This window comes from Eschscholzia californica, unplaced genomic scaffold, assembly GCF_041429995.1.
Source record: "Eschscholzia californica isolate CP2 unplaced genomic scaffold, dmEscCali1.0.p SCAF_1, whole genome shotgun sequence".
In the NCBI taxonomy this organism is placed as follows: domain Eukaryota; kingdom Viridiplantae; phylum Streptophyta; class Magnoliopsida; order Ranunculales; family Papaveraceae; genus Eschscholzia; species Eschscholzia californica.
The window spans coordinates 8,051,995-8,074,956 of NW_028238198.1; the positions used below are offsets into that span (position 1 = coordinate 8,051,995).

At 35.9% G+C, this 22,962-nt stretch overlaps 3 protein-coding genes across 5 annotated transcripts; all 3 read right to left on the reverse strand.

The window, feature by feature from the left end:
* Nucleotides 1–460: 460 nt before the first annotated feature.
* LOC147563794 (uncharacterized) lies at nt 461–5,264 on the reverse strand. The gene is made up of 3 exons (XM_086640670.1): nt 4,401–5,264; nt 1,761–4,355; nt 461–1,560 (listed from the first exon to the last, which is right to left on the reverse strand). Exons 2-3 carry the CDS (start codon nt 2,110–2,112, stop codon nt 770–772), a joined length of 1,143 nt encoding a protein of 380 aa, XP_086496796.1. The 5' UTR covers nt 2,113–4,355; nt 4,401–5,264; the 3' UTR covers nt 461–769.
* On the reverse strand, nt 4,527–8,223 carry ANT1 (aromatic and neutral transporter 1). The gene is made up of 3 exons (XM_086640661.1): nt 7,770–8,223; nt 7,025–7,678; nt 4,527–5,284 (listed from the first exon to the last, which is right to left on the reverse strand). The coding sequence occupies exons 1-3, from the start codon at nt 8,004–8,006 to the stop codon at nt 4,853–4,855; spliced, it is 1,323 nt and encodes a 440-aa protein (XP_086496787.1). The 5' UTR covers nt 8,007–8,223; the 3' UTR covers nt 4,527–4,852.
* Nucleotides 8,224–10,366: 2,143 nt separating this feature from the next.
* LOC147563796 (amino acid transporter ANT1-like) lies at nt 10,367–21,879 on the reverse strand. 3 transcript variants are annotated; one of them, XM_086640698.1, is made up of 5 exons: nt 21,724–21,879; nt 13,736–13,811; nt 12,983–13,633; nt 11,588–11,672; nt 10,367–10,672 (listed from the first exon to the last, which is right to left on the reverse strand). In XM_086640698.1, exons 1-5 carry the CDS (start codon nt 21,726–21,728, stop codon nt 10,668–10,670), a joined length of 822 nt encoding a protein of 273 aa, XP_086496824.1. In that variant the 5' UTR covers nt 21,729–21,879; the 3' UTR covers nt 10,367–10,667. The 3 variants fall into 3 exon arrangements, with proteins under 3 accessions (XP_086496824.1, XP_086496819.1, XP_086496808.1); XM_086640693.1 differs by lacking the exon at nt 10,367–10,672 and having other exon boundaries at nt 11,026–11,672; XM_086640682.1 differs by lacking the exons at nt 10,367–10,672; nt 21,724–21,879 and having other exon boundaries at nt 11,026–11,672; nt 13,736–16,224.
* Nucleotides 21,880–22,962: the final 1,083 nt, after the last annotated feature.

Below are 22,962 nucleotides of genomic sequence, written 5' to 3' on the forward strand. Positions count from 1 at the left end.
TAATTAAATGTTATTTATCCTCAAAAGAGAGACAAAACCATTCATCCCTTTGGTGGTCTATTGGACAAAGATTTGTTATATTCTCTGGCTCTAATACTAGTTTTGGGTGTCTAGGGCCTTTCTCACCCAAAAAATTAGCTCAAGAAGTGAAGCTTTCGTTCACACTTATGAACTGACCGCCTTACCTGTCCCTTCCACAACCAATGTGGGTCTACCCCAACATCATTTGCTCTCGTAGTTAAGTACAAGTATTGCTCTGATTGGTATTTTGGAGTTGTTTTAATTATTTCCCGATCCAACGTTTTGCATTTTTGTTCAGTTTTAAAGTGCAAACATGCCACCAATTTATAGTTAATCTACATAAATTTGGGAAAACTTGTTTTAGTTGTGGGGGTTTGAAATATTGAATCACCCATAGACACATAAGATTTGGGTCAAAGTTTTGTTGAGGAAAAATGTATTTTATGATGATTGAATGGGAATAATTGTATCCATGAAAGTTCACTAATTATTTCCTTAACGGATACACATAATTTAAGCAAAACCAAGGAAGTAAACAAGAAACTTGACTAAATAAATCAAAAGCTAGACTTATTGTAGTACTTTTAACTATTCCAAAACCTACTACAAATTAAGTTCGAATAATACGCTGTTTAGCCGATTCATCGTACACCCTACATATTAACTACTCTTATATTTTAGTCCTTATGGATAATCTCTTCGTATTAGACGATCTTCGTCTATTGGTTTACTTATAAATTTGATTGGTCTAACGACGGCAGACAACTCCACGTCCATTGCTCATCTTGCTGGTACAGTCCATGGTGCTACTTGGGTTCAATCGTAGAGGCTTGGCAGCTACTAATGATGAGAAAGTGCAGTAGTTGCAGTCAGCTGAGAGCAGAGATGAAGTCATGTATTTGTCTTCACCACCCATGATTGGCATTGCTACTCCTCTCTTCACTGGACTCTGGAACTCGGGTCGGTATGTCTGGCCCAAAACTCCTTCAACTCTCTCGGAAAGATCCAAGAACCTGAATTGGACCTCTAAGTGAGCAAAACAATCTTCCCCATATGGGATTTGGTAGTTGTGGATCTTGTCATCTTCTTTGGTAATAGGAACAACAGTTGCAGAGATCTCAACTATACCGGGTAATGTCACTGTGATACTGTTGGTTCTTGCAGTTCTCTCAACTAGGAGAGGGCTGTTTGGTGCAGACCAAGAAGAGAGATGACCTTCATCAATGGAGATGGGTTGGTTGTCATATGTGAAGAGGATTTGGTCTTCATTGTTGTTCCAGTCAGCAACCTTCTTGGCTTCCAAACTGAATGTGTGAGAACCAGCAAACATGAGACCCAAAGCTTGGATCCATGTGTTGTCACGCTTTCGGCCCTCGGGTCGGCGACCAATGAAACGAGCATTGATTTGAAGGCTGGAGTCAGAGACCAAGGTGAAGTGTTGGTTGGTCTTACCATGGAAGTAGAAAACAATGCCGTCTCCTCCAACGAATCTTGGGTCACCACAAGCAGATCCTGGTCCGTCACAGTTAGGCTTTCGGTCTGCCATGACATAATAATCAAATATTAGTAACTAAAAAGAATAATCCCGGCCGTTATGAAAAATAAATACAAATCAGTCGATAGTGCGTTTGTCCCAGTCAGCACAAATAAATACAAATCAGTCGATAGTGCGTTTGTCCCAGTCAGCACAAATCTTTGCTAATCGTGAAAGAAAAAACATACTAATTTACAAGACTTACCTGTGCAGGTAGCTTCACATTTGGGAGAGTTGCAGTTAATTGTGCAAGCTTTAGCTGTAGGGTTGGCTGGCTTGAAAGCTGGACATTCCTTTGGGCAAGTAATCATTCCACTGCATTTACCACTGCAGTAGAAGGATTGGGGAGGAAACTCTTTTCCTGCAACTGCAGAAGGAGGAGGTGCTGCTGGTGTTACCGGTGTCACCGGTGGTGGTGGGGAGGGGGTAGTAGGTGTTACTGGTACAGGGGTGGTGGGAGTGTCATAAGGGTCAGCATGGATACTTGGAACCATCAACATGGAAGAAGAGATGAACAAGATGGATAAAATGATGGTGTTAGTACTCATGGCTCCCATTCTTCTAACACTAGCTAGCTAATACTACAACTATGGGTGGATATGAAACTTACCTAACACTTCCTCTATTTATAACCCTAATCTTACAATTAGATTATCAAGATTAGGAGTTAGGACTTCATGTCATTCTTAATTGATGTATTATAATATGATACATTCATGTAAAAGTGCTTGTCTCCATGAATTTAAAACGGTTTTAGTCAACTAATCAAGTAGTTAATTGTTATATTAGTTTGGAAGTAGTGTAGTATATTTTTAGTGTTAAGTTTCATTGGGAGATGAGATGACTTTTTATTCATAAAAACTCATTTGGGGAAGCTTCCTCCTTCAAGTTCATACAACAACTAGGACTTAATATAATACTAAGAAATTCACTATTTGTCCAAATTCCAAAATATATTAGCAGTCATTTTTACTAATTGAATGTTGGCACATCGTAGAAAAAGTGCCACAAAAATTTTCGTAATGGAGAGGATTTCTCAAATGAGAACGAGAAATTGGTGTTAGTTGACTACAAGATGTAGAATCCAAACTCTCAGTGGTATCTCTTAATGACCCATAGAGGAGGAGGCCAAAAGCAATAACACAAAACAGTAAAGCTTCGTGAAGTCTTCGTTGAAGTCTAGAGACAACGAATATACTTTCTCCTTCTCATAATAGGTTGACAAATTCATTTGATGCTAACTAAGCATGTGTGTAAATAAGTTGGATCCTTGTTTTGTAGAGCCCATTATAAAAAGTTTTTTAGTATCAAAATCTCAAGTAAATGGATCAAAACACAAGCTAATCAAACCTAAAATTACATTTTAAGCTTCAAAAATACTTGTATTCTACTCAATTCCAATATAGATTACAAAATCATCTTTTGGGCAACAATTGGAATTGAAGTTGAGTAGATTTGATTCAAAATATTGTCTTGATTGTGTTTTACATTTTGGTTGTTGATTACACTAATTTTAGAAACCTAAGAAGTCTCACCAATTTTATGTTAATGGGTAGCAATTTTCCTTAGTGGTTTGTGTTATTTTTCTTCTCCATATGGAATTTTTTTACTAATATTTTCAAGGGGAAATCTAGGGAAGTTTTCTTTCTTAGGCAGATGATGAAGTCAAAATCAAAATATAGGTCAAGATACAAATTTATGTTTCAGAGTCCGACTATTTACACAGTAAAGCGACCGTCGTGACAGGTAAAGAATTAAAACAACAAAGTATAATAATATAGTGAAAAGTGGAAAATCTTCGAAATTCGAAGGTGAAATTGATGATTGACCCATAAACAGCGCCACCCATTACGCAAAATCGAAAATTGTTTTATATTTTTATAAGCTCATAAATAGATTATTGGAAAGAGGGTTTGTAGTCTCAACATTGGAAATGGAAACTATGACACTTAAAATTGAATATCAAAGTACAAGTTGAGAAAGAAAAAGAACACATCTCCATATAGTACAGCTGCTCCCTTTTTACTCTCTCATTCACATATTTTTCCATTCATTCAGAGAAACACAAAGCACAAGAATCAGATCTCAAGAAACTTATTTTTTTTCTTTCAGACTAGTACTGTTATCCTCAATTCATCTTAAAAAAAGTTTCTCTAGTAAGACTCACTGAACCTGATCGAATCTCGCTTCCACAGTTTGCACGATTTTGGGTGCAATTCCACATTTACGTGGGCGACAGAGACGCCCATCTGAACAAAAGGTTTGCCTTTGTGTGCAATTCCACATTTACGTGAGCAACGGAGACGCCCATCTAAACAGAAGGTTTGTCTGTGTACAGACTCGATGTGCACTATACATAACAGGAACACATTTCTGATCGAATGAATATACAAAATAAATCTGGTTTATTATTCAATCGAGAGTATTATGTGAAATTTTCGTTTTCTTCCTCTTGCTCTCTTCCTATCCCATAGGTAACAACTGGCCCATTAGCCAAGTTTTACCTAAACCCTATTAGGCTATATGTATCAAGCATTCTAGCTTAGAAAGCTGGAAGGACTTGCCATCTTGATTAAATATTTCAGTAGTAAAAAATTATAGCAATTGCTGTTGACTTAACCGTCTTAGATAAGTATAATATTGTGTACTTTGTTATTGATTTTAAAATGTCGAAAATAGTTTCAGAATCTAGCATACAAAATCCCATGTCAATGCGTTCTTCCGAAACAAAAGTAGCCTCGTTTAATGTCGAAAAACTTTAAGTTGACAAATCAAATATGTAATTGAATTCGACAATGGACTTGCCAAACTTCAAGCAAATATGTGATTGAATTCGACAACGTACTTGCCAAACTATCTTGTAAGTTTACACAGGTTTGCACGAGTAAAGTTCACATATGTTTGCTTAGATTTGCATGAGTTTTCTTAGCGTTTATACAGAAAGCCAAAGCCATGAGAATATTGACATATCTTTTTAACCAAACTTAACATGAAATTAGCAGTTCTCTGAAATAAGGCCTAACCTCTTCCATTTGTGTTTTCACAAAGTATTCCAAATTTTACATCCCGAAGTTACTAAATGATCATCGAGTAACCAGTTCAGAATCATTGAACAACATACCTTTAGTTACATATATGGATTGATCTTGATCCCGTGTATTTCTTTGTCAACATGCTATGCTCCGAGGGTGACTTTGTGATGCAAATCTGCCATCAAACTTGTCAAGCGCTAGCTAGCTTAGTTCGTAAAGTCTGTTGTTAAGAACATTAACCGAATTCATACGTTGTTAATCAAGATTAAACGTTTTCCGGACCACCACCAACTACTGTTGTATAAGTACCATAACCGGCAAAAGCTATTCCAAAGATGAAAATGAAGATATCTAATGCTTTTTGCCAGATAGGTAAAGAAGATCCCATGAATATTAGGTGAAACAGGACTGGCAAGACGAAGGAGAGCAATGCACAGACAGTGCTTCCGACTAGAGAGACAAATACTCCAAAACCAGGAACACATAATGCTAAAATGGCCATTCCAACCACTTCAATGCCCCTAAACAAGTATAGTGCATACCTTTCTCTCTTTAAGGTTCTTTCTCTTTCTTCGTTCGTGGAAGAATGACAGAGTTTCTGAAACCACTCACTTTCTTGCAGCTTTACCTCAGCGATTTCGTGGATGGGGTGTACCATTATTGGAAATGTGAAAGCCAGTCCTAGGCAAAGTCCTATCTGTTAAATCATCACCACAAAAACATATTATAAGTACAATTCTCTATATACTGTTGTATCTAATCCAAATTGTGCTAATCCACATCAATGCAAACAATACAAACTGCATTAATAACTATGGATGATTAAGGTTACTGGCCAAAATGAATATATCATCATTTCCTAAACATCATGCAGCAACCTTTCAACCCAATAATGTACAATGGAAACTGTCACCTCCAAAACAAAAGCATCAAGTGTTACCATTTGACCTGATCGCACTTCACACTGCGGTCTAGTAAGACTCTTTTAGTGGGAAATTAGTTTTCATTAAAAAAAATGAGAAATATGACTTCCACAATCCAGGGTGACAGTATCGCTTGGAAAGTGGCCGTTCATCAGTTATGTTATTCTTCACATATCTTTTGTACTGCAAGTTGCAAGCACAAGCTGGTGGTTAACGAAATCAAGGTAAGAAATCCATGTGTTCCTAAAGTTTGAGATGTTAACAGAGGTCTCTACTGTACACTCATGAGCTGCACCTTATCCTCGTGTGATCATAAAGATGGATGTATGTCAGTCAAAAGATTGTGTTGTTTGGGCACTCAATAAGCTAATATCTTTATTCTCTCTCATCTCCGTTATGCGCATATGTAAGATACAATGTCCGTAGGTCTAACCAAATATATAATACAACAAAGTATTAGAATGAGACTTGGTGGTTGAGACTTAACCATCTAAAAATCTACACAAAAGCATCAGCGATTAAGATGCACACGCATAACAATATATTGTGGTATTATTAAGTCGAATCTAAAAAAGCTTTATATGAGAAGATAGGATGAACTTGCGTGTTGCGTCGAAAGAATTATACTTTGTTGTCAGAATGGTGGATGTGGTCTATGGTCCTACTTGCCCCAAAGTGGTCTTAGGTCTATCTCACCTCGAAATCTAGCCCAAATGTGCCATTTTCCCTCACACTTAAAAAGTGATCACCACCCTCCCACACCCAGCGTGGCAGTAACACCAACATTATTTTCCTTCACACATTAAACATGGAAGACTGTCCTCCCCTCTACAATGGACTTGAAAGACTTCGGAAAACATGGCTCTGATACCGTGTGGGTGTGGTCCATACTCCATACGCCTTACTTGCCCCAAAGTGGCCTTAGGCCTATCTCACCTCGAAAGCTAGCTCAGATGTGAGGCTTTCCCTCACACTTGTAAAGTGAGCACTACCCCTTCCACAACCAATGTGGGACTAACACCAACAAGAATATGATTCTACATTTCTACTCTTTCCAAACTCAACTCACAATCAGAACTAAAAAGAGAAGAACAATAAAGAAATCAATTTTCACATAAAACTCTAAGAACCTCTCAATACTTCAGACATAGTCATGAAGCACAATACTGAGATCATCGCCATAGAGATGCTCAAAAGTGATAAGTTGTACTGTTGAAGCTAAGCTAACACTCAACTATTTTTTATTAACTATAGTCCCACATATGTGCTTGAAGCTCTTCACATTGTCATTTATACATGGGCAGAGACGTAGTTATAAAGGAAGCTGTCATACCCAATAAGATAAACTTATTGAGGAGTTTTTCATCTTTAAATAGGATTAATATGGCAACCTCTTTTCGATATAAAATAATAAATATAGCTTGAGATAATATTATATTATTCTGAGGAGATATATCATAATAGTTATTGAACTCTTCTATAAATTATAATATAAACTTGAGAATAAAGCATACCTTGACAGCAGTGGCAGACCAGTTATTAGGGAGATTAAGAGTAACAATATCTTTAGTTTGATCACCATAAGCCAAGTACCCACACAATCCAAAACAGACATAAACCAAAATTATCCCCATAAAAGCTTGCCCTAATATCCACTTAAACCTTCCTTTATCTCTCATTGATCCTTCTAGAGCCAATGTCATTCCAAATCCTTCAAAACAAAACACAGCTATTCCACCAGCAAATGCTAACCCTCTAATTCCCTCAATCCCCTCTGTTACAGCTTTTCTCTTAGAAAATCCATCAAACAGTTGAAGATCTTCTTTAATAACAATTCCCATTGCCAGAACATTACAAATATCAGCAAATACACTAAATGGTGCTAAAGTTGAGAGAGATTGAATCCATGATAATGATATCTCAATTGGAATTAACAGAATTACGAACCATGATGGATCAATTTCATAGGATTTGAATACAGAAGAAAGATTTTGACCTATGAATATAAGATAAGCAACAGCTCCACCACATTGTGAGATTAGAATTAGGGTTTCAGTGAGATATCTACCTGAATTTCCAAATGCTTGGTAACCTAAATCTCCATATGTTTTAACTGATTCTCTCTCTGATGATTTTTCATCATCTTTTAATCTGTCTCTACATTGAACCTGCAAATACATTCAAGAATTGATAAGTTTGTTGAGAAGAAGAGAGAAAGTTATACAGAGAGAGAGTAAAAAAGTTGGTTAGAGAACTTACGAGGAGGTTCATGCAATAGAAAGTGGAGATTCCGGCAATAATGACACAAATGGAACCAGAAAACCAACCGGAGAATCTAAAAGCGAAAGGAAGACCTAAAACGCCAGTTCCGACGACAGAAACGATTATATTACCGATAGTTTGAATTGAAGAAGAAGTTCCTCTTCCTGTGTGAGAATTATTAGGTTCAAGTAGGGGAACCACCGCCTCTGATGAAGTCAGTAGTTCTTTCGCCATTTCATCAAGTGAAAGAAAGCAAGAGCAGAGGAGATGATTGAACTTTCTCTCTCTAGTTTATCTCTCTAAAAATCTTAGAGAGAGAGAGGAGATGAATGTGGATGAAGAAAAGGGAGAGATTCAGCAGGCAGGCAGGCAGGTATGGGGGAAGGAAGAAAGTGGAAAGAAAGAGAATAAAAGCGCCAACTGAATTTCAGAAAGGAAAATGGTGGTGTACGGTGGAGGTGGAGCCAACGAGGTCTATTTGTACACGTCAGATTTTGTCACCGATTTCGTTAACAAGGGTAAATATGGTACTTTTTTTCCTTACTTTGGATTGGATAGAATTTTCGAGATTCTACAGTTTGGTAAGTTTGCTGATCAAATGATTAAGGTCGCGGCTTTAGGGAATAAAGAAAATTCTCCGGGGAATAAATTCTCGAGGGAACTGGGGAATAAATTTTATGGGGAATACAGAATACATTTTTTTGAAAGTTCTCCTCAATCTCATCCGTTCTCTCTGCCACTTCATCTTCTCGCCACCTCATCATCTTCTCCGGCGAAGATCGCCGGACCGCCAAAAATTAGAAGTCCCTTAGCAATAAAAAGAAACATAAATAAGAAAATTTTCTTATTTATGTTTTAAGAAAAGTCTTAAAACTAGTCCCTTATTTGACTAGTTTTAAGAAAAGTCTTTATTCTCCGGAGAATTTTCTTTATTCCCCAAAGTCGCGGCCATGATTAATTGGCCGTGGTAGATATTACTCCTAATCGGGATAGGAAATTTTATAAGCAATGTCTCCAAATTTGTTATAGGTAATGTATTTTTCACTTATGACTTGGTCAATGTAATATGACCATATTTATTTAAAGGCAAGCCTACAATAATCAAGTTTTGGGGATTATCTTCACCCAAGTTATCTTTTTCCAAAATAAGAAACTAAATCAAGTACTAGATGTCAAACCTGAATCCCTAAATCCTAGCTTCATCTCACCAGAAATATCAAATTCACCGGTTACCAGCGACCTCCGAAACGCACCAAAATGGTTTATGTCTAAAATTCTTTTCTAAAGCGGTATGTGAGCATTCCCTAATACTTCAATTCGTGTTTGAAGGAGTAAGTTTCGGCATTGATGAAAAAAATTGACGTCGACCTCAAAATCGGTCTGGTTCGACCGAGTTCGTGTGTATAGCACGGTGTGACCCGACCGATTTCGACATACTTGCTTTCTGTTATTGAAATCGGTGAGGTTGTACCGATTTGCACTGCCTCCACCGGTGTGGCCACACCGATTATCACTGCCTCTACCGGTACGAGCCCACCGATTCAACAACAGGAACTTAATTTTTGTTAACATCTTTAAATCGACGATTGCCTCAACTCCCGACTAAAATGGCCGATAAAAACGCTTCGATTAAGCTCCAAACAACCCCACGCAGAGAAATTTAGTTTTGGATCAAGATTTTATAGAAATTCGATCTTCCAAATTCTAGGGTTTATGGACCATATAAAATGGGAGAGAGATGGAGAGGAGAGTTGTAGTGAAAGCATGTTAAGTATGGCCGATTTTGAGAGAGAGATTTGAAGAAGAAGAAGAAGAAATCGACGAACAACGTAGAACAATCTTCTCTGAATTTGGGGAGGGGTTAATTCAAAAGACTTTGGCTTAACGATGGACCTAACAACATCGTCTTTAGGTCAAACCCTGGTTGAGGCATTGCCTCCTACTCATAGATTGCCTCTAACCAAATTCCGGCTTGCCTTTAGCGAGATTATCTATAACAAGTTTGGGCATTGCCTATAAAATCTCCCAATCAGGATTGCAATACCAAAGCCAAAGATTTTACTTGGGCTTCTATTTGTTTTAAAAAAAATGTTTTTATTAACGGACTGATATTTGGTCTTTACATTGATTCGCGTGTTGTAGACTAGACATGGTTAAAGTCTAACACTTTTATCCATCAAGAGAAAAATTTATGTGTTTTTTTTAAAGGAAATTAGTGTATTCGAAATGAAGAACTATGTTCGGTTCTACTTTTTTAACCCCTTTTTCTGTGCATATATGATGACCGGGTAAGTTTAAATTATCCTTTCGCTTTAAGCAGATATGGGAGTTAAAAAATAACTTGTGTTGCCAATCTAGCAATAGTGCATCCACTTCGGAAATTTTGAAATCATAGGATCATGGCGATAGAAGCATGTTTCGGTATCCAAACTAGTTTTTTTTTTTTTTGTTGAAGGGGATGTCCAAACTAGTTGATGTATGATTATCTATTTCTTTATTAAAAAGATTACATAAGTATAATTGTAAGAATATAAGAATAAGGTGTAAACTGATTGTAATAAAGAGTTAAGTTTAAATATCATTAGGATTGGTTAATAGTTCCAATTACAATTAATCCCTCATTAACTAACTCTATAAATAGAGAGAAGTCTGTAATTCTTTGACTGACAATTCAGTACATCAAACCTTCTCTCTTTCATTTCTTACATGGTATCAGATTAGGTTTGATCAAAAGACCTAAAACTCCATCTAAAGTCGTCGATTAAAATCATGGAATCTCCATTTTCTTCGTCGTTTCTTTCATCTTCTCGGGCGTTCTCATCTACTTCAACTTCTTTTCTTCTAATTTCAAATATATCGTACTTTGTTGCGAAGAGACTCGATGAATCCAACTTTCTAATCTGAAAAGATCAGATTGATATTGTTCTCATTTAGCACTGATTTATACGGCTATGTTGATGGATCGATATAGACACCGGAAAATGTGTGTTGGTGTTCTTTGTGTACATCCTTAGCGAGTTTTTTTGTGTACACAAAGAGAACCTTTGAACCTCCCACCAAAGTAGAACTAGAAGTGCCATTGCTTAAATAGTTATTGATGACCCTAGTATTTAGTATCTCATAGTATGGTGCATCTTTTTTTTCCTGTTGAAATTGGTATGGTGCATCTTGAAAAGACGAATATAAAAATCCAAAACAAACCAGTTACATATCCCAAGATGACAGAGGAAAAGAATAAAAACAAAAGACAAAATTTTTTTTATTTTTTTTGAATAATTTGATTAAATTGAAATGAGGAAAAGTTACATATGGAGCTCTAGGGCTATGCCAAGAGGATCAAAAAACAACAGAAAAGTAGTCTTTCTGTGGTGAAGAAACTTACGTGTTACCACTTACCACCACCACCCGTCTAAAGTGGGTTTCACGAGTGTTCATTTGTTGTAACTAATGGCTAAGAGTTGATCAAGATTAAACATTTTCCGGACCACCACCGAAGACGGTAGTGTAAGTACCATAACCGGCAAAAGCTATTCCAAAGATGAAAATGAAGATATCTAATGCTTTTTGCCAGAGAGGTAAAGAAGATCCCATGAATATTAGGTGAAACAAGACTGGCAAGACGAAGGAGAGCAATGCACAGACAGTGGTTCCGACTAAGGAGACAAATACTCCAAAACCAGGAACACATAATGCTAAAATGGCCATTCCCACTATCTCAATACCCCTGAACAAGTATAATATGCATCTTTCTCTCCTTATGGCTCTTTCTCTTTCTTCGTCGTTCGACGAATAACAGAGTTTCTGAAACCACTTACTTTCTTGGAGCTTTCCCTCGGTGATTTCGTAGATAGGGTGCACCATTGTTGGAAACGTGAAAGCCATTCCTACGCAAAGTCCGATCTGTTAAGTCATCACCACCAAAGAAAGAATTCTTGTCATTTCCGATATTTACATCATCATGTAACCTTAAAACTCGATAACGTAAATTAGAAAGTTGTACTTCCATAACGTGTTATCATTCAACTAGGTCAAAGTTCCCACTCAAGTTCAGTCTTTTTTTTTTGACAAATCGACTTTGATCTACGTTAGTCGTTACAAGGCCAATCATGAAGATGTGATAAGCACAATAGCTGCCTAAGTTCAACTATTAATGAAAGAGACCTAAAATTCAACAACATGAAAGAAGCCTAAAGCCCGACAAATTTGTTACATTATTTATACCTTTAATAACCCAAGTTCAATAAATTATGGATTCCACCCGCATTGAGAATCGAACCTGGGCTCCAGGATTTTTGGAATTTATGTCAACACTTTCAACCTCTTGGGCAAGCAAGTATTGACCAGGTTCAGTCTTATTCTCTTAGTGGGATTTCTCTTTGTAAGAATTGCTAGAAGAAAAAAATGAATATTGGAGAATAGGGATTTGCTAAAGTTACTCAGAATTTCTTACTTAGAGGATGACATGTTTCCTCATCTCGATAAAAGAGCGGTCCACATTGTAAACAAACTTTGAAAAAAAATTGTACTTTGGTGAAAAATGAGTCATTATGTCATCTTCTAAGTAATTGTAACATCTCCCGTTAGAACAGTAGTAACATAAATTAGAAGTCTAGCTGGCTGCATGAAGGTAATTATGAAAACAAAAAAATAATAGTTAAAGTTAGCTGACGCTTTTAAAAACAAAATCAATTTTGAATTCATAAAAAACAAGAAATCAAAAATGAAATTGGTCACAAACTAGGGAGCCAAAAAAAAAAGTTACCCTAAATGGGCAAAAAATATAAATATAGTTAGACAAAATACGAAGTTTAAAAGGTTATTATGTTTCATACAATGCGTTTATGTGTCACAGCTGATAACTTTTATCAATGCAAAAGTGTATGACCTATGGTCAACAACTGATAACCCAATTAGTCATTGCATCTAGTTCGCAATGCAGAGGTCTCAAATTCGATCTCATAGAAGTGAAAATCTAGAAATATTGAACTTGGGTATAAACAAAGTAGTTTATGTGGGTTTTAAGCCATTTAATTTCGTCGGACTTTAGGCCAGTAGTAATTCTACTTTGACTTTAGAGATGATTGATTCAACAAAAGGCCCCTAAAAATGACCAGCTTCCTTTCGAATATTTTTATCGGCCGATTTTAACCGTTAATTTTTCTTTGTATTTTTTTACCCTTCCTTTAAAAGCATGATAATAAAGCACATACCTTGACAACAGTGGCAGACCAGTTATTAGGGAGATTAAGAGTAACAATATCTTTAGTTTGATCACCATAAGCCAAATACCCACACAATCCAAAACAAACATAAACCAAAATTATCCCCATAAAAGCTTGCCCTAATATCCACTTAAACCTTCCTTTATCTCTCATTGATCCTTCCAAAGCCAATGTCATTCCAAATCCTTCAAAACAAAAAACAGCAATTCCACCAGCAAATGCTAACCCTCTAATTCCCTCAACCCCCTCTGTTATAGCCTTTCTTTTGGAAAATCCATCAAATAATTGAAGATCTTCTTTAATTACAATTCCCATTGCCAAAACATTACAAATATCAGCAAATACACTAAATGGTGATAAAGTTGAGAGAGATTGAATCCATGATAATGATATTTGTATTGGAATTAGTAGAATTATGAACCATGATGGATCAATTTCATAGGATTTGAATACAGAAGAAAGATTTTGACCTATGAATATAAGGAAAGCAACAGCTCCACCACACTGTGAGATTAGAATTAGGGTTTCTGTGAGAAATCTACCTGAATTTCCAAATGCTTGGTAACCTAAATCTCCATATGTTTTAACTGATTCTCTCTCTGTTTTCTCTTCTTCTTTTAATATATTTCTGCATTCTACCTGTAAAAACATTCAAGAATTGATAAATTTGTTGAAAAGAAATCATTTTAGAGAGAGAAAGTAATTAAGAAAGATAGAGAGAGAGAGAGAGAGAGAACTGACGAGGAGGTTCATGCAGTAGAAAGTGGAGATCCCAGCAATGATGACACAAATTGAACCAGAGAACCAACCGGCGAACCTGAAAGCGAAAGGAAGACCTAAGGCCCCGGTTCCCACGAGTGAAACGATTATATTACCAATAGTTTGAATTGAAGAAGAAGTTCCTGTTTCTGTTCCTGTGGGAAAATTATTAGCTTCAAGTAGAGGAACCCTCTCTGATAAACTCTCTTCTTTCCCCATTACAGTACAAACCCTAAAGCAGAGTAGATACTTTCTTTCTCTCTCTCTCTTGTTGATAAATCTTTTAGAGAGAGAGAGAGAGAAGAGAGATGAATGTGGAAGAAGAAAAGGCAGAGAGATTCAGATATGGGAAGAAGGAAAAGAGAAGAAAATTTGGCGCTGCTTTTGGACAGAGGAAATGGTTGTGACTTTATAAGGAGGGAAATGTTTAGGGGCTACTACATATTTTAGAACTCCCTTATATTTCATCCTTTTGCAAAAACAACCCCTTTTTTTTATCTACACTATAATTTGCTCCCCCAAGAGGCCAAGACCATATCTTCTTTAGTCAAACTTATATGCTATATTTTCTTTCTTTTTTTATCCTTTCTACCTAAAGTATTACTCTCACCATGTCCTCTTTTCTATTTCCTTTTACATTAAACCAGTTGTAGGTAACAATCCAACCACAGTTGATCGGTGACTGGTTTAATAAAATAAATAAAACTTTTGTTACTCTTTCTTCCTCACCGACCACATCCTCTCTCTCTCTCTCACACACAATGCAACCAAAGCTTCCACTAGAGCTTTAGTTAGAGACAGTTGAAGATAGCGGTGGCGACGATGGTGGTAGATGTCAGAGGAGAGAGAGAGAGAGGAAAAAAAATGAAAAAGAATCGGATACAAGTTGTGTAGTGTTCGATTTAATAGTCAAGAGTGTATGAGTGGTGTAAAGAAAGTGTATGTGAGGTGTAAATGTAATTTTGGTTGTATTGTGTTTAGGCTTAAGTGAAGTCGGCTACACTATATCATGACTCCATAACTGCCTAACCACCTCTAACAGAATTCCTAACAAACTCTAACAACCTTTATCTCTCTCTCTATATAAGTTGTAACTCTTGTTTAATCAATACAAGCTTTATTAGTTCGAATATGGTATCAGAGCGCTAGAAGCTCCCACGAGCAAAACCGATCCTTCTCTTTCCTCTTTCCTCTTTCTTCTTCTTCTACTTTCTCTCTCTAGGTTTCCGATTACAATCTTCATCCTCTTCTCTCTTCTGCAACTTTCTCTCACTACAAATCAAGCAAACTTAGTTCCAAATCATGGAAAATCCTAAAATCAATTCAGTTCCAGTGAATTCAATGGCAAATGCGATACCTATTAAGCTCCAAGGAGATAATTACATTGCTTGGAAATCTCTATTTCTTCCTATATTTAAAAAGTATAAGGTTCTTGATATAATCGAAGGTACAAGAGCTTGTCCTTCTCAATTCAATGATGATGATGACCAATCATCCACAACAGTGAATCAGGCATATCTTGATTGGATCGAAGAGGATCAATCTCTTCTAATTTGGTTAAATTCAACACTTTCTGATTCTATTATACCATATGTTGTTGGTATAAATTCTTCTCGAGATTTATGGCTAACTCTTGAAGAAAATTTTGCTGCATCTTCTACCACTCATATTCTTCAATTACAAAACAAACTAAGAGATATAACGAAAGGTACTTAATCTGTTCAAGAATATTTTGGTCAAATAAAGAAGATCACTGATAGCTTAGCAGCAGCTGGTTCGCCTTGTTCTAAAAATGAGGTCATTATCACCATGTTAAGAGGTCTTCCATCAGAATATGATGCTTTTTCTGCAGCTATAAGAGTTCGTCATCCTCCAGTAACCATTAATGAACTTCATAACCTTCTGGTTAGTGAAGAGATTACTGTTTCTGATAAGATTAAACAAGTTTCTTCAACTGTTATTCAAGCATTTCTTGCTCCTTCTTATCGAAATACCTCAAATAGGGTTAATTATGATAACAAAAGGTCTTATGGAAGAGGAGGTGGTCGATCTTCATATCAATCATCCTCTACTCAACAATCTCGACCAAATCAACCAAATTCCAATCCAAATCAATACAAAAATCTGCCTAGCTCAGGAAATTCAATGCATTCTTTTTCAGATAGACCACCTACAAGATGCCAAATTTGTAACAAGCTAGGTCACAGTGCCTATGAATATTATCATCGGATGAATTTCTCCATCCAAGGTAAGAATCCTCCTAGAAACCTATCAGTAATGCTTGCTTCTGCTAATATAAATGGGTTTAACCCTTGGTTTGCTGATACTAGGGTTTCTGAGCACATTACTCCTGATTTGTCTAATGTTGCTTCCACTTCATCTTACAATGGCAATGCCACAGTGAACACTGCTAGTGGTCAAGGTATTGTATCTCTCATATTGGTAATTCTTCATTTACAGTCAATAAGCACAATTTCAATTTAAAAGGTATACTTCGTGTTCCACAAGCATCACACAACTTACTTTCCATTTATAAATTCACAAAGGATAACAATGTTTCTGTCACTTTTGATCCTGCTAAATTTCTTGTGAAGGATCTTCATTCACAGAAGATGTTCTTCCAAGGACTAGTTGAGGATGGTCTCTACCCAATACCTATCAAAATTTCACAATCTCCTGTTGTCTCAGCACTTCACACTACTGCTGCTTCATCTACTTTGTGGCACAAGAGACTTGGCCACCCATCCTTCCAATCTATTCAAAGAATAAAACGCATTTTACCTTTTTCTGATGCTTGTAATAAACCCATGTTCTGTGGTGATTGTCAATTAGGAAGGAGCACTAAGCTTCCTTTTTCTATGTTTAGAACTTCTTCTTCTAGAGCTTTTCAATTACTACACATGGATGTATGGGGTCCTACTAATGAACCTTCTATTTCTGGTTTCAAATATTATGTCAATGTGATTGATGATTGGAGTAAGTTTTGTTGGGTTTTTCCTCTTACTGCCAAGTCAGATTTTAGACATGTTTTTCTTCAATTTAAGGCAAGAATTGAAAACCATTTTAAATGTACTATTGATACTATTAGAACAGACAATGGTGGTGAGTTTCTTCATGGTGAATTACAATATCTGTTAGCATCTCATGGCATCCTTCATCAAACCTCCTGTCCTCATACACCAGAACAAAATGGTGTTGCTGAGGTTAAACACAAACATCTTATTGATATTACAAGAACTCTCCTTATTCAGGCTTCTCTTCCATCTTCTTTTTAATGTGAAGCTCTTCTTACTGCCAATTACCTGATAAACAGACTCCCCACCAGGTCTATTTCCTTTCTAAGCCCTCTTGAGAAACTCTATGGTGTTCCTCCTGATTATTCTACTCTCAGGACTTTTGGATGTGCATGCTACCCATGGTTGAAACCTTATGCTCCACATAAGTTGGCTCCAAGGAGTGCTCAATGTGTTTTTTTTGGGTATTGTCCAACTCAGAAAGGTTATAAGTGATGGGATCCTAAAACTAATAGGATGTATACATCTAGACATGTTGTTTTTGATGAATCCCATTATCCTATGGGCAGCTCTACTCCACCCACCTCTAAGACTACTGTCTCATCTATCAATACTATCCCCTTACCCCCAATTCCTATTTTTACACACCCTTCTCCTATTTCTCCAACCCAGCCATCACAAACAATCCTTCCCCCCTTAGAACCTATTTCTCCAACTCAATCATTACCCACACCTAATATCTCAATTCTAAATCTCACAGAACCTGCTTCATCTGTTCCACCCTCACCTACACCTATTATTCCTTCTCCACCTCCTGAGCCAACTCTCAATGCTCATCCCATGGTTAAAAGGTCAAAATCTGGTATATTAAAACCCAAAATGCTTCAAGCCAGCAAACATCATGTTCCTATAGCATTATTATCATCTTCCTTACCAGCAACACCTACTTGTTTTACACAGGCCAATAAGGTTCCTCATTGGAAAGAGGCTATGCAAACTGAGTTTAATGCTCTCCAAAAGGTTGGTACCTGGACTCTTGTTCCTCCTGATGATTCTCAAAATTTGGTAGGTTGTAAGTGGGTTTTCAAGATTAAACAACACTCAGATGGTTCCATTGAGAGATATAAGGCTAGACTAGTTGCCAAAGGTTTTCATCAAAAGGAGGGTGTTGATTTCTCTGAGACATTTAGCCCAGTAGCTAAACCTACAACCATTAGAGTAATCCTTTCTCTAGCAGTTCAATATGATTGGCCAATCAGACAATTGGATGTTAGTAATGCTTTCCTTCATGGTAACCTCAAAGAAGATGTTTACATGGTTCAACCATCTGGTTTTCAAGATCCTATTCATCCTTCTTATGTATGCAAACTTCACAAGTCTTTGTATGGTCTTAAACAAGCTCCTAGAGCTTGGAATGAAGCTCTAATGGATGCTTTATTGGGTCTTGGTTTCATTGCCTCTCAATCAGACTCTTCTTTGTTTGTTAGCTTCTCTCAAGGTATCATCACCATTGTTCTCATCTATGTTGATGATATTCTTGTCACTTGCTCATCTCCTACTGCTTGTAGGGCTCTAATTGATCAACTTGGTACTTCATTTTCCATGAAAGATCTTGGAGACTTACATTACTTTCTGGGGTTAGAAGTTAAGAGAGATACTTCTACTTTAAGTCTTACTCAGACCAAATACACTCTGGACTTATTAAAGAAGAGTAACATGTTAGGTGCTAAGCCTAGTAATTCTCCTGCTACTGTTGGTTCTAGGCTTACTTCTAATGATAGTCCCTTACTTTCAGATCCTACATCTTATAGATCTTTGGTTGGGGCTCTACAATATTTGACATGGACAAGACCTGATATTTGTTATGTTGTGAGCCAAGTCTGTCAGCATATGCGTTCTCCAACTGAGCTCCATCTAACTGCTGTCAAGAGAATCCTAAGATATCTCAAAGGCACTTTACATCATGGCTTAACCTTTAACAAGGGTTCAATCTCTCTAACTGGTTACTCAGATGCTGAGTGGGTTGGTGATCTTTCCACAAGTAAATCAACTGGTGGTTATATTTTGTATCTTGGTCCCAATCCAGTGGCTTGGTCAGCCAAGAAGCAGTCGAGTGTATCCAGGTCTTCTACTGAGGCTGAATATTGCAGCTTAGCTCAATGTGTTGCTTAAAGATCCACCTCCCCTTTGGTGTGATAATATTTCTGCTATCTCTCTTGCTTCCAATCCTATTTTCCACTCCAAAATGAAGCATCTTGCCATTGATTATCATTTCATCCGAGAATTAGTTTCAACTGGTCGTCTCAAGGTTCACTACATCACTTCCATTGATCAACCTGCTGATGTATTCACTAAGTCTTTAGCTTCTCCAAGGTTTCTAGGTCTTAAGAGCAAGCTGAAAGTTCATCAATGTCCCTTTCATCTTGAGGGGGAGTAATAGTCAAGAGTGTATGAGTGGTGTAAAGAAAGTGTATGTGAGGTGTAAATGTAATTTTGGGTGTATTGTGTTTAGGCTTAAGTGAAGTCGGCTACACTATATCATGACTCCATAACTGCCTAACCACCTCTAACAGAATTCCTAACAAACTCTAACAACCTCTATCTCTCTCTATATAAGTTGTAACTCTTGTTTAATCAATACAAGCTTTATTAGTTCGAATACGATTGTCCCATGCACATAGAGAAAGAGAAAAGAAACAAAAAGATAATACTTTAGATAGAAAGAATCTAAAGAGTAGTAAAAGAAAGAAAATATTGACCAATTAGTTTCACTAAATGAGTTACAGTTTGAGGGCCAAACTAAAATTTTAGATAAATGTACAGACAACTTTTTAAATGGTCACAAAATGGTGTCAAATTTTCCGGTTAGTCATAAATTGAGGCCGAATTAATAACGTCCTGTTTGATAGTTGACCACATTTTTTCTATTTTTCTTATTGATCACATGATATTTTCTTTTAACAAAAATAAAATAAAAATCACATGATATTTTTTCCTACTTCATTACTAATTTTTTATCAGATAATAGTTGATCACATGATCTTTTGATAATTAGATAGCCATTATTTGGCTGATTGCAAGATCAAAAGGAAAGATTTTGTTTAGACATTACAGAGCAACTAAAACCTATATACAATAAATCGTGTAGCCTCATCCAATTATTAAAATACCCCATATTGCCCCAAACATCTACAAACAAAATCCTTACCACCTTCATGCACTTTCTTCTGTCAACCAAATTGCACGAATTAACTCACTTTTAACAAGTAACTCATGTCATCTTCGCGAACATGGTTACACAAAAACGTACGTTCATCATTATTCATTAACAAGTGTGATGATGAACGCCAACATATAAAAACAAATAAAAAGATGTAATGTAGTTCAACAAAAAAAAAAAGATGTAATGTGTGGTACACAAGAGAGATGATAGATGTACTCTCAACCATAGTATAAATGAAAAAAAAAAGATAGAGTTGAAAAATATAGAGAGCTCGAGGAAAGGAGTGTGAAGTGTCGTTTTGTAATTTAACCGTCTAAGCTCAAAAGATAGGCCTTAATAGCAGCATAAGTCTAATATTAACACAAAATTCACCAACCAAACCATTTTTTCCATGACAATGTTATGTTACTGCATAAAACAAACATAAATAATCTTACGCCTTTTACTGTTTAATTTCATGTTGTTTAGTTTTGTTGCTTAAAAAACAAACATGTTCTTGTACATATCTATACATTTACTAAACAATTACGATCAAGGGCGGAGCTATACGGAGGCGGCCCCTGGCTGCAGCCAGGGAGTAAACCTGTACTTTAGAATATAGGGAAGGATTATTTAAAACATGCGATACAACTCAGTTGGTCTTGCACTCAGTTCAGCGCCCACGGCCCACCACATCCCGAGTTCGAACCCCGCTCATTCAATTCTTTCTTTTGATTTCGTTTTTTTTAATAATTTCATATTGACCCCTTATATCATATATACTTTGGCTTTTAATCCCCACGTTATGCGCTCTACTATTGGACCGAACTCTATTTTGATCTTATTTTCTTTTTGCTAAGTCGAGTTTTAACCCTTTTGTTAGGTTCCACCCAAGCTAGTTTCTAGCTATTTCTTTGTCTCAAATTATCAATAATTACATATATTATGACTTGTTAATGGTTAGTTTTTCTTAAGTTCTTTCTGTTTGAACTATTAACGAAATTTTACACATATCTCATTTATTCTAATGTGATGTTTTGGAATTACTTATTTTGGATTGAAAAATTAAGATATATGAGAGAATTTTGATAGAAAAATATCATATTCGACAAATATTTCAAAATACTGCTTGTGAGCGAATATGCGCTGGAAATTAAAATTTTGCTCTCTAAACAATTTTAGGTTAGTCCGGGCTAACTTAAAATCTTGGCTCCGCCCTAGTAATACATTTGTGTATTTGCATGAGAGGAAATCAGAAATTCAAAAAAAATAGACTTATTACTTATTTTTTATTAAGTTTGGACTTTGAATTCATTACACATTTATTTATTTGCTTTTATTTTGGGTCTCTCACCGATCGATCCAAATAAAAATCTCACTTCGAAATGACAGGTTAAAAACAGTTGACAATATTTCCTGAATTTCTTTAAACCGGTGACTCATTTTTCGTAATTTAAAACGAAATTTGGTCTTCTATTAACTCCTATCTACAAAATACTAAAGGAATCTTTTTTTTCTATATTGATTTCTTTCAAGTGAACTTCACTTTAATTGGGTGGTAATATTTCTTCCCATTAATAAAACATAAGTTTGAATATTGGCTTTCTTAAGAAAAGAAATTTATCCATTTAATGTAGTTTTATCTTGGTTGTTTGATAATAGTTATAAACTAAATCCTTTCAGTAAAGTATAAGAGTATGAGGGAAAGATGATATTCAAGACTATAGTAGAAAAGTGGTATTTCATTTACTTACTTCATCTCTGGAAAAAGAGTATCGGATGGGTATTTATACCCAAAACCAAAGTCTAATTACATACCCACGTATCATTCTTACATGCAAGCATTAGGTGTTGCTTTTCAATTCATTATCATCCACTTAGGACACCTCTTGCTCAAATGACTTAATAACTAAGTTTTTTTTTTTTTTGTTGAACTGACTTAATAACTAAGTTAGCCTTATCATGTGTGTATCCTTTTTGACCAATCATGGTCCTCCATGTCATATAACAAGGCACCAACTTCACTAAATCTCTGAGCAGCAAAATATATGTAACACCATTGTTTTTTTGTTTTGTTTTTTTTTTTTTTTTGTTAAACTCCCATTGTTTTTTTGTTTCAACAAAAAAAAAAACTCCCATTGGTTTTTTTGTTGATGGCCCTCAGTCGTGGTGTTAGAACATGTATCACACTATATTAATATTATGTGTTAATCCCATTTTGGCCCCCTAAAGTTGACCAACTCACCAAAATGACCTCCTAAAGATGACCAACTTCCAAAATGACCCCCTAAATCACTTTTCCGTCTATTTACCGTTTACTAGTTTTACCCTTCTGACATTACTCTCAATGTTTATGGTCCAAAGATCATTAATAACATTTCACAAATCATGTCATTCATTATTTTTCCATTTTCTCTCAACAATTTGTTTCTTTTTTATTCCTAATTAATTCTTTTCATTTCCTCCATTATCTTCAACATCTTCTCATTTCCACCTTCATCACTTTAGACATTTAGTTTTATCTTCATCATCATCTTCAACATTTTCATTATCATCATCTTCAACATTTCTTGTTATCTTCATCATCATCTTCATCTTCAACATTTTCTTTTATCTTCATCATCATCTCTAGAGATAAACCCACCATTATCTTAAACATTTCTTTTTTATCTTCATCGCCATCACCGTAAACATATCTTTTTTATCTTCAACATCATCTTCTTCAATATTTATTTTATCTTCAACATTCTAATTGTAAAAATCCTTAAAAAAATGTGGATTATAGTGGAGGAAAGAGAAATGAATTTTGAATGCAGAGCTGAGTTTTCACAATTCTCACCATTTGCTTCCATATACTTTCTCTAGATTAGTTGGGTTTTTTTCCTTCTTCATACTTTCTCTCTCTAGATTAGGGTTTTTGAAGCAACAAAACTTTACCTTTTCTTCACCAAAATCTAATCCATCTTCAACTTGCTAGAGTGGTGATTTATGAG

Excerpts from the sequence above, each read along its gene's own strand:
- LOC147563794 (XM_086640670.1), bottom strand. The coding sequence starts at position 2,112 with ATGGGAGCCATGAGTACTAACACCATCATTTTATCCATCTTGTTCATC. Across the intron at positions 1,561-1,760 it reads ATGTGAAGCTACCTGCACAG|ACCGAAAGCCTAACTGTGAC; the intron begins GTAAGTCTTGTA and ends ATGTCATGGCAG.
- ANT1 (XM_086640661.1), bottom strand. The coding sequence starts at position 8,006 with ATGGCGAAAGAACTACTGACTTCATCAGAGGCGGTGGTTCCCCTACTT. Across the intron at positions 7,679-7,769 it reads TCTATTGCATGAACCTCCTC|GTTCAATGTAGAGACAGATT; the intron begins GTAAGTTCTCTA and ends ATGTATTTGCAG. Across the intron at positions 5,285-7,024 it reads GGTCTGCCACTGCTGTCAAG|ATAGGACTTTGCCTAGGACT; the intron begins GTATGCTTTATT and ends ATGATTTAACAG.
- LOC147563796 (XM_086640682.1), bottom strand. The coding sequence starts at position 13,972 with ATGGGGAAAGAAGAGAGTTTATCAGAGAGGGTTCCTCTACTTGAAGCT. Across the intron at positions 13,634-13,735 it reads TCTACTGCATGAACCTCCTC|GTAGAATGCAGAAATATATT; the intron begins GTCAGTTCTCTC and ends ATGTTTTTACAG. Across the intron at positions 11,673-12,982 it reads GGTCTGCCACTGTTGTCAAG|ATCGGACTTTGCGTAGGAAT; the intron begins GTATGTGCTTTA and ends ATGACTTAACAG.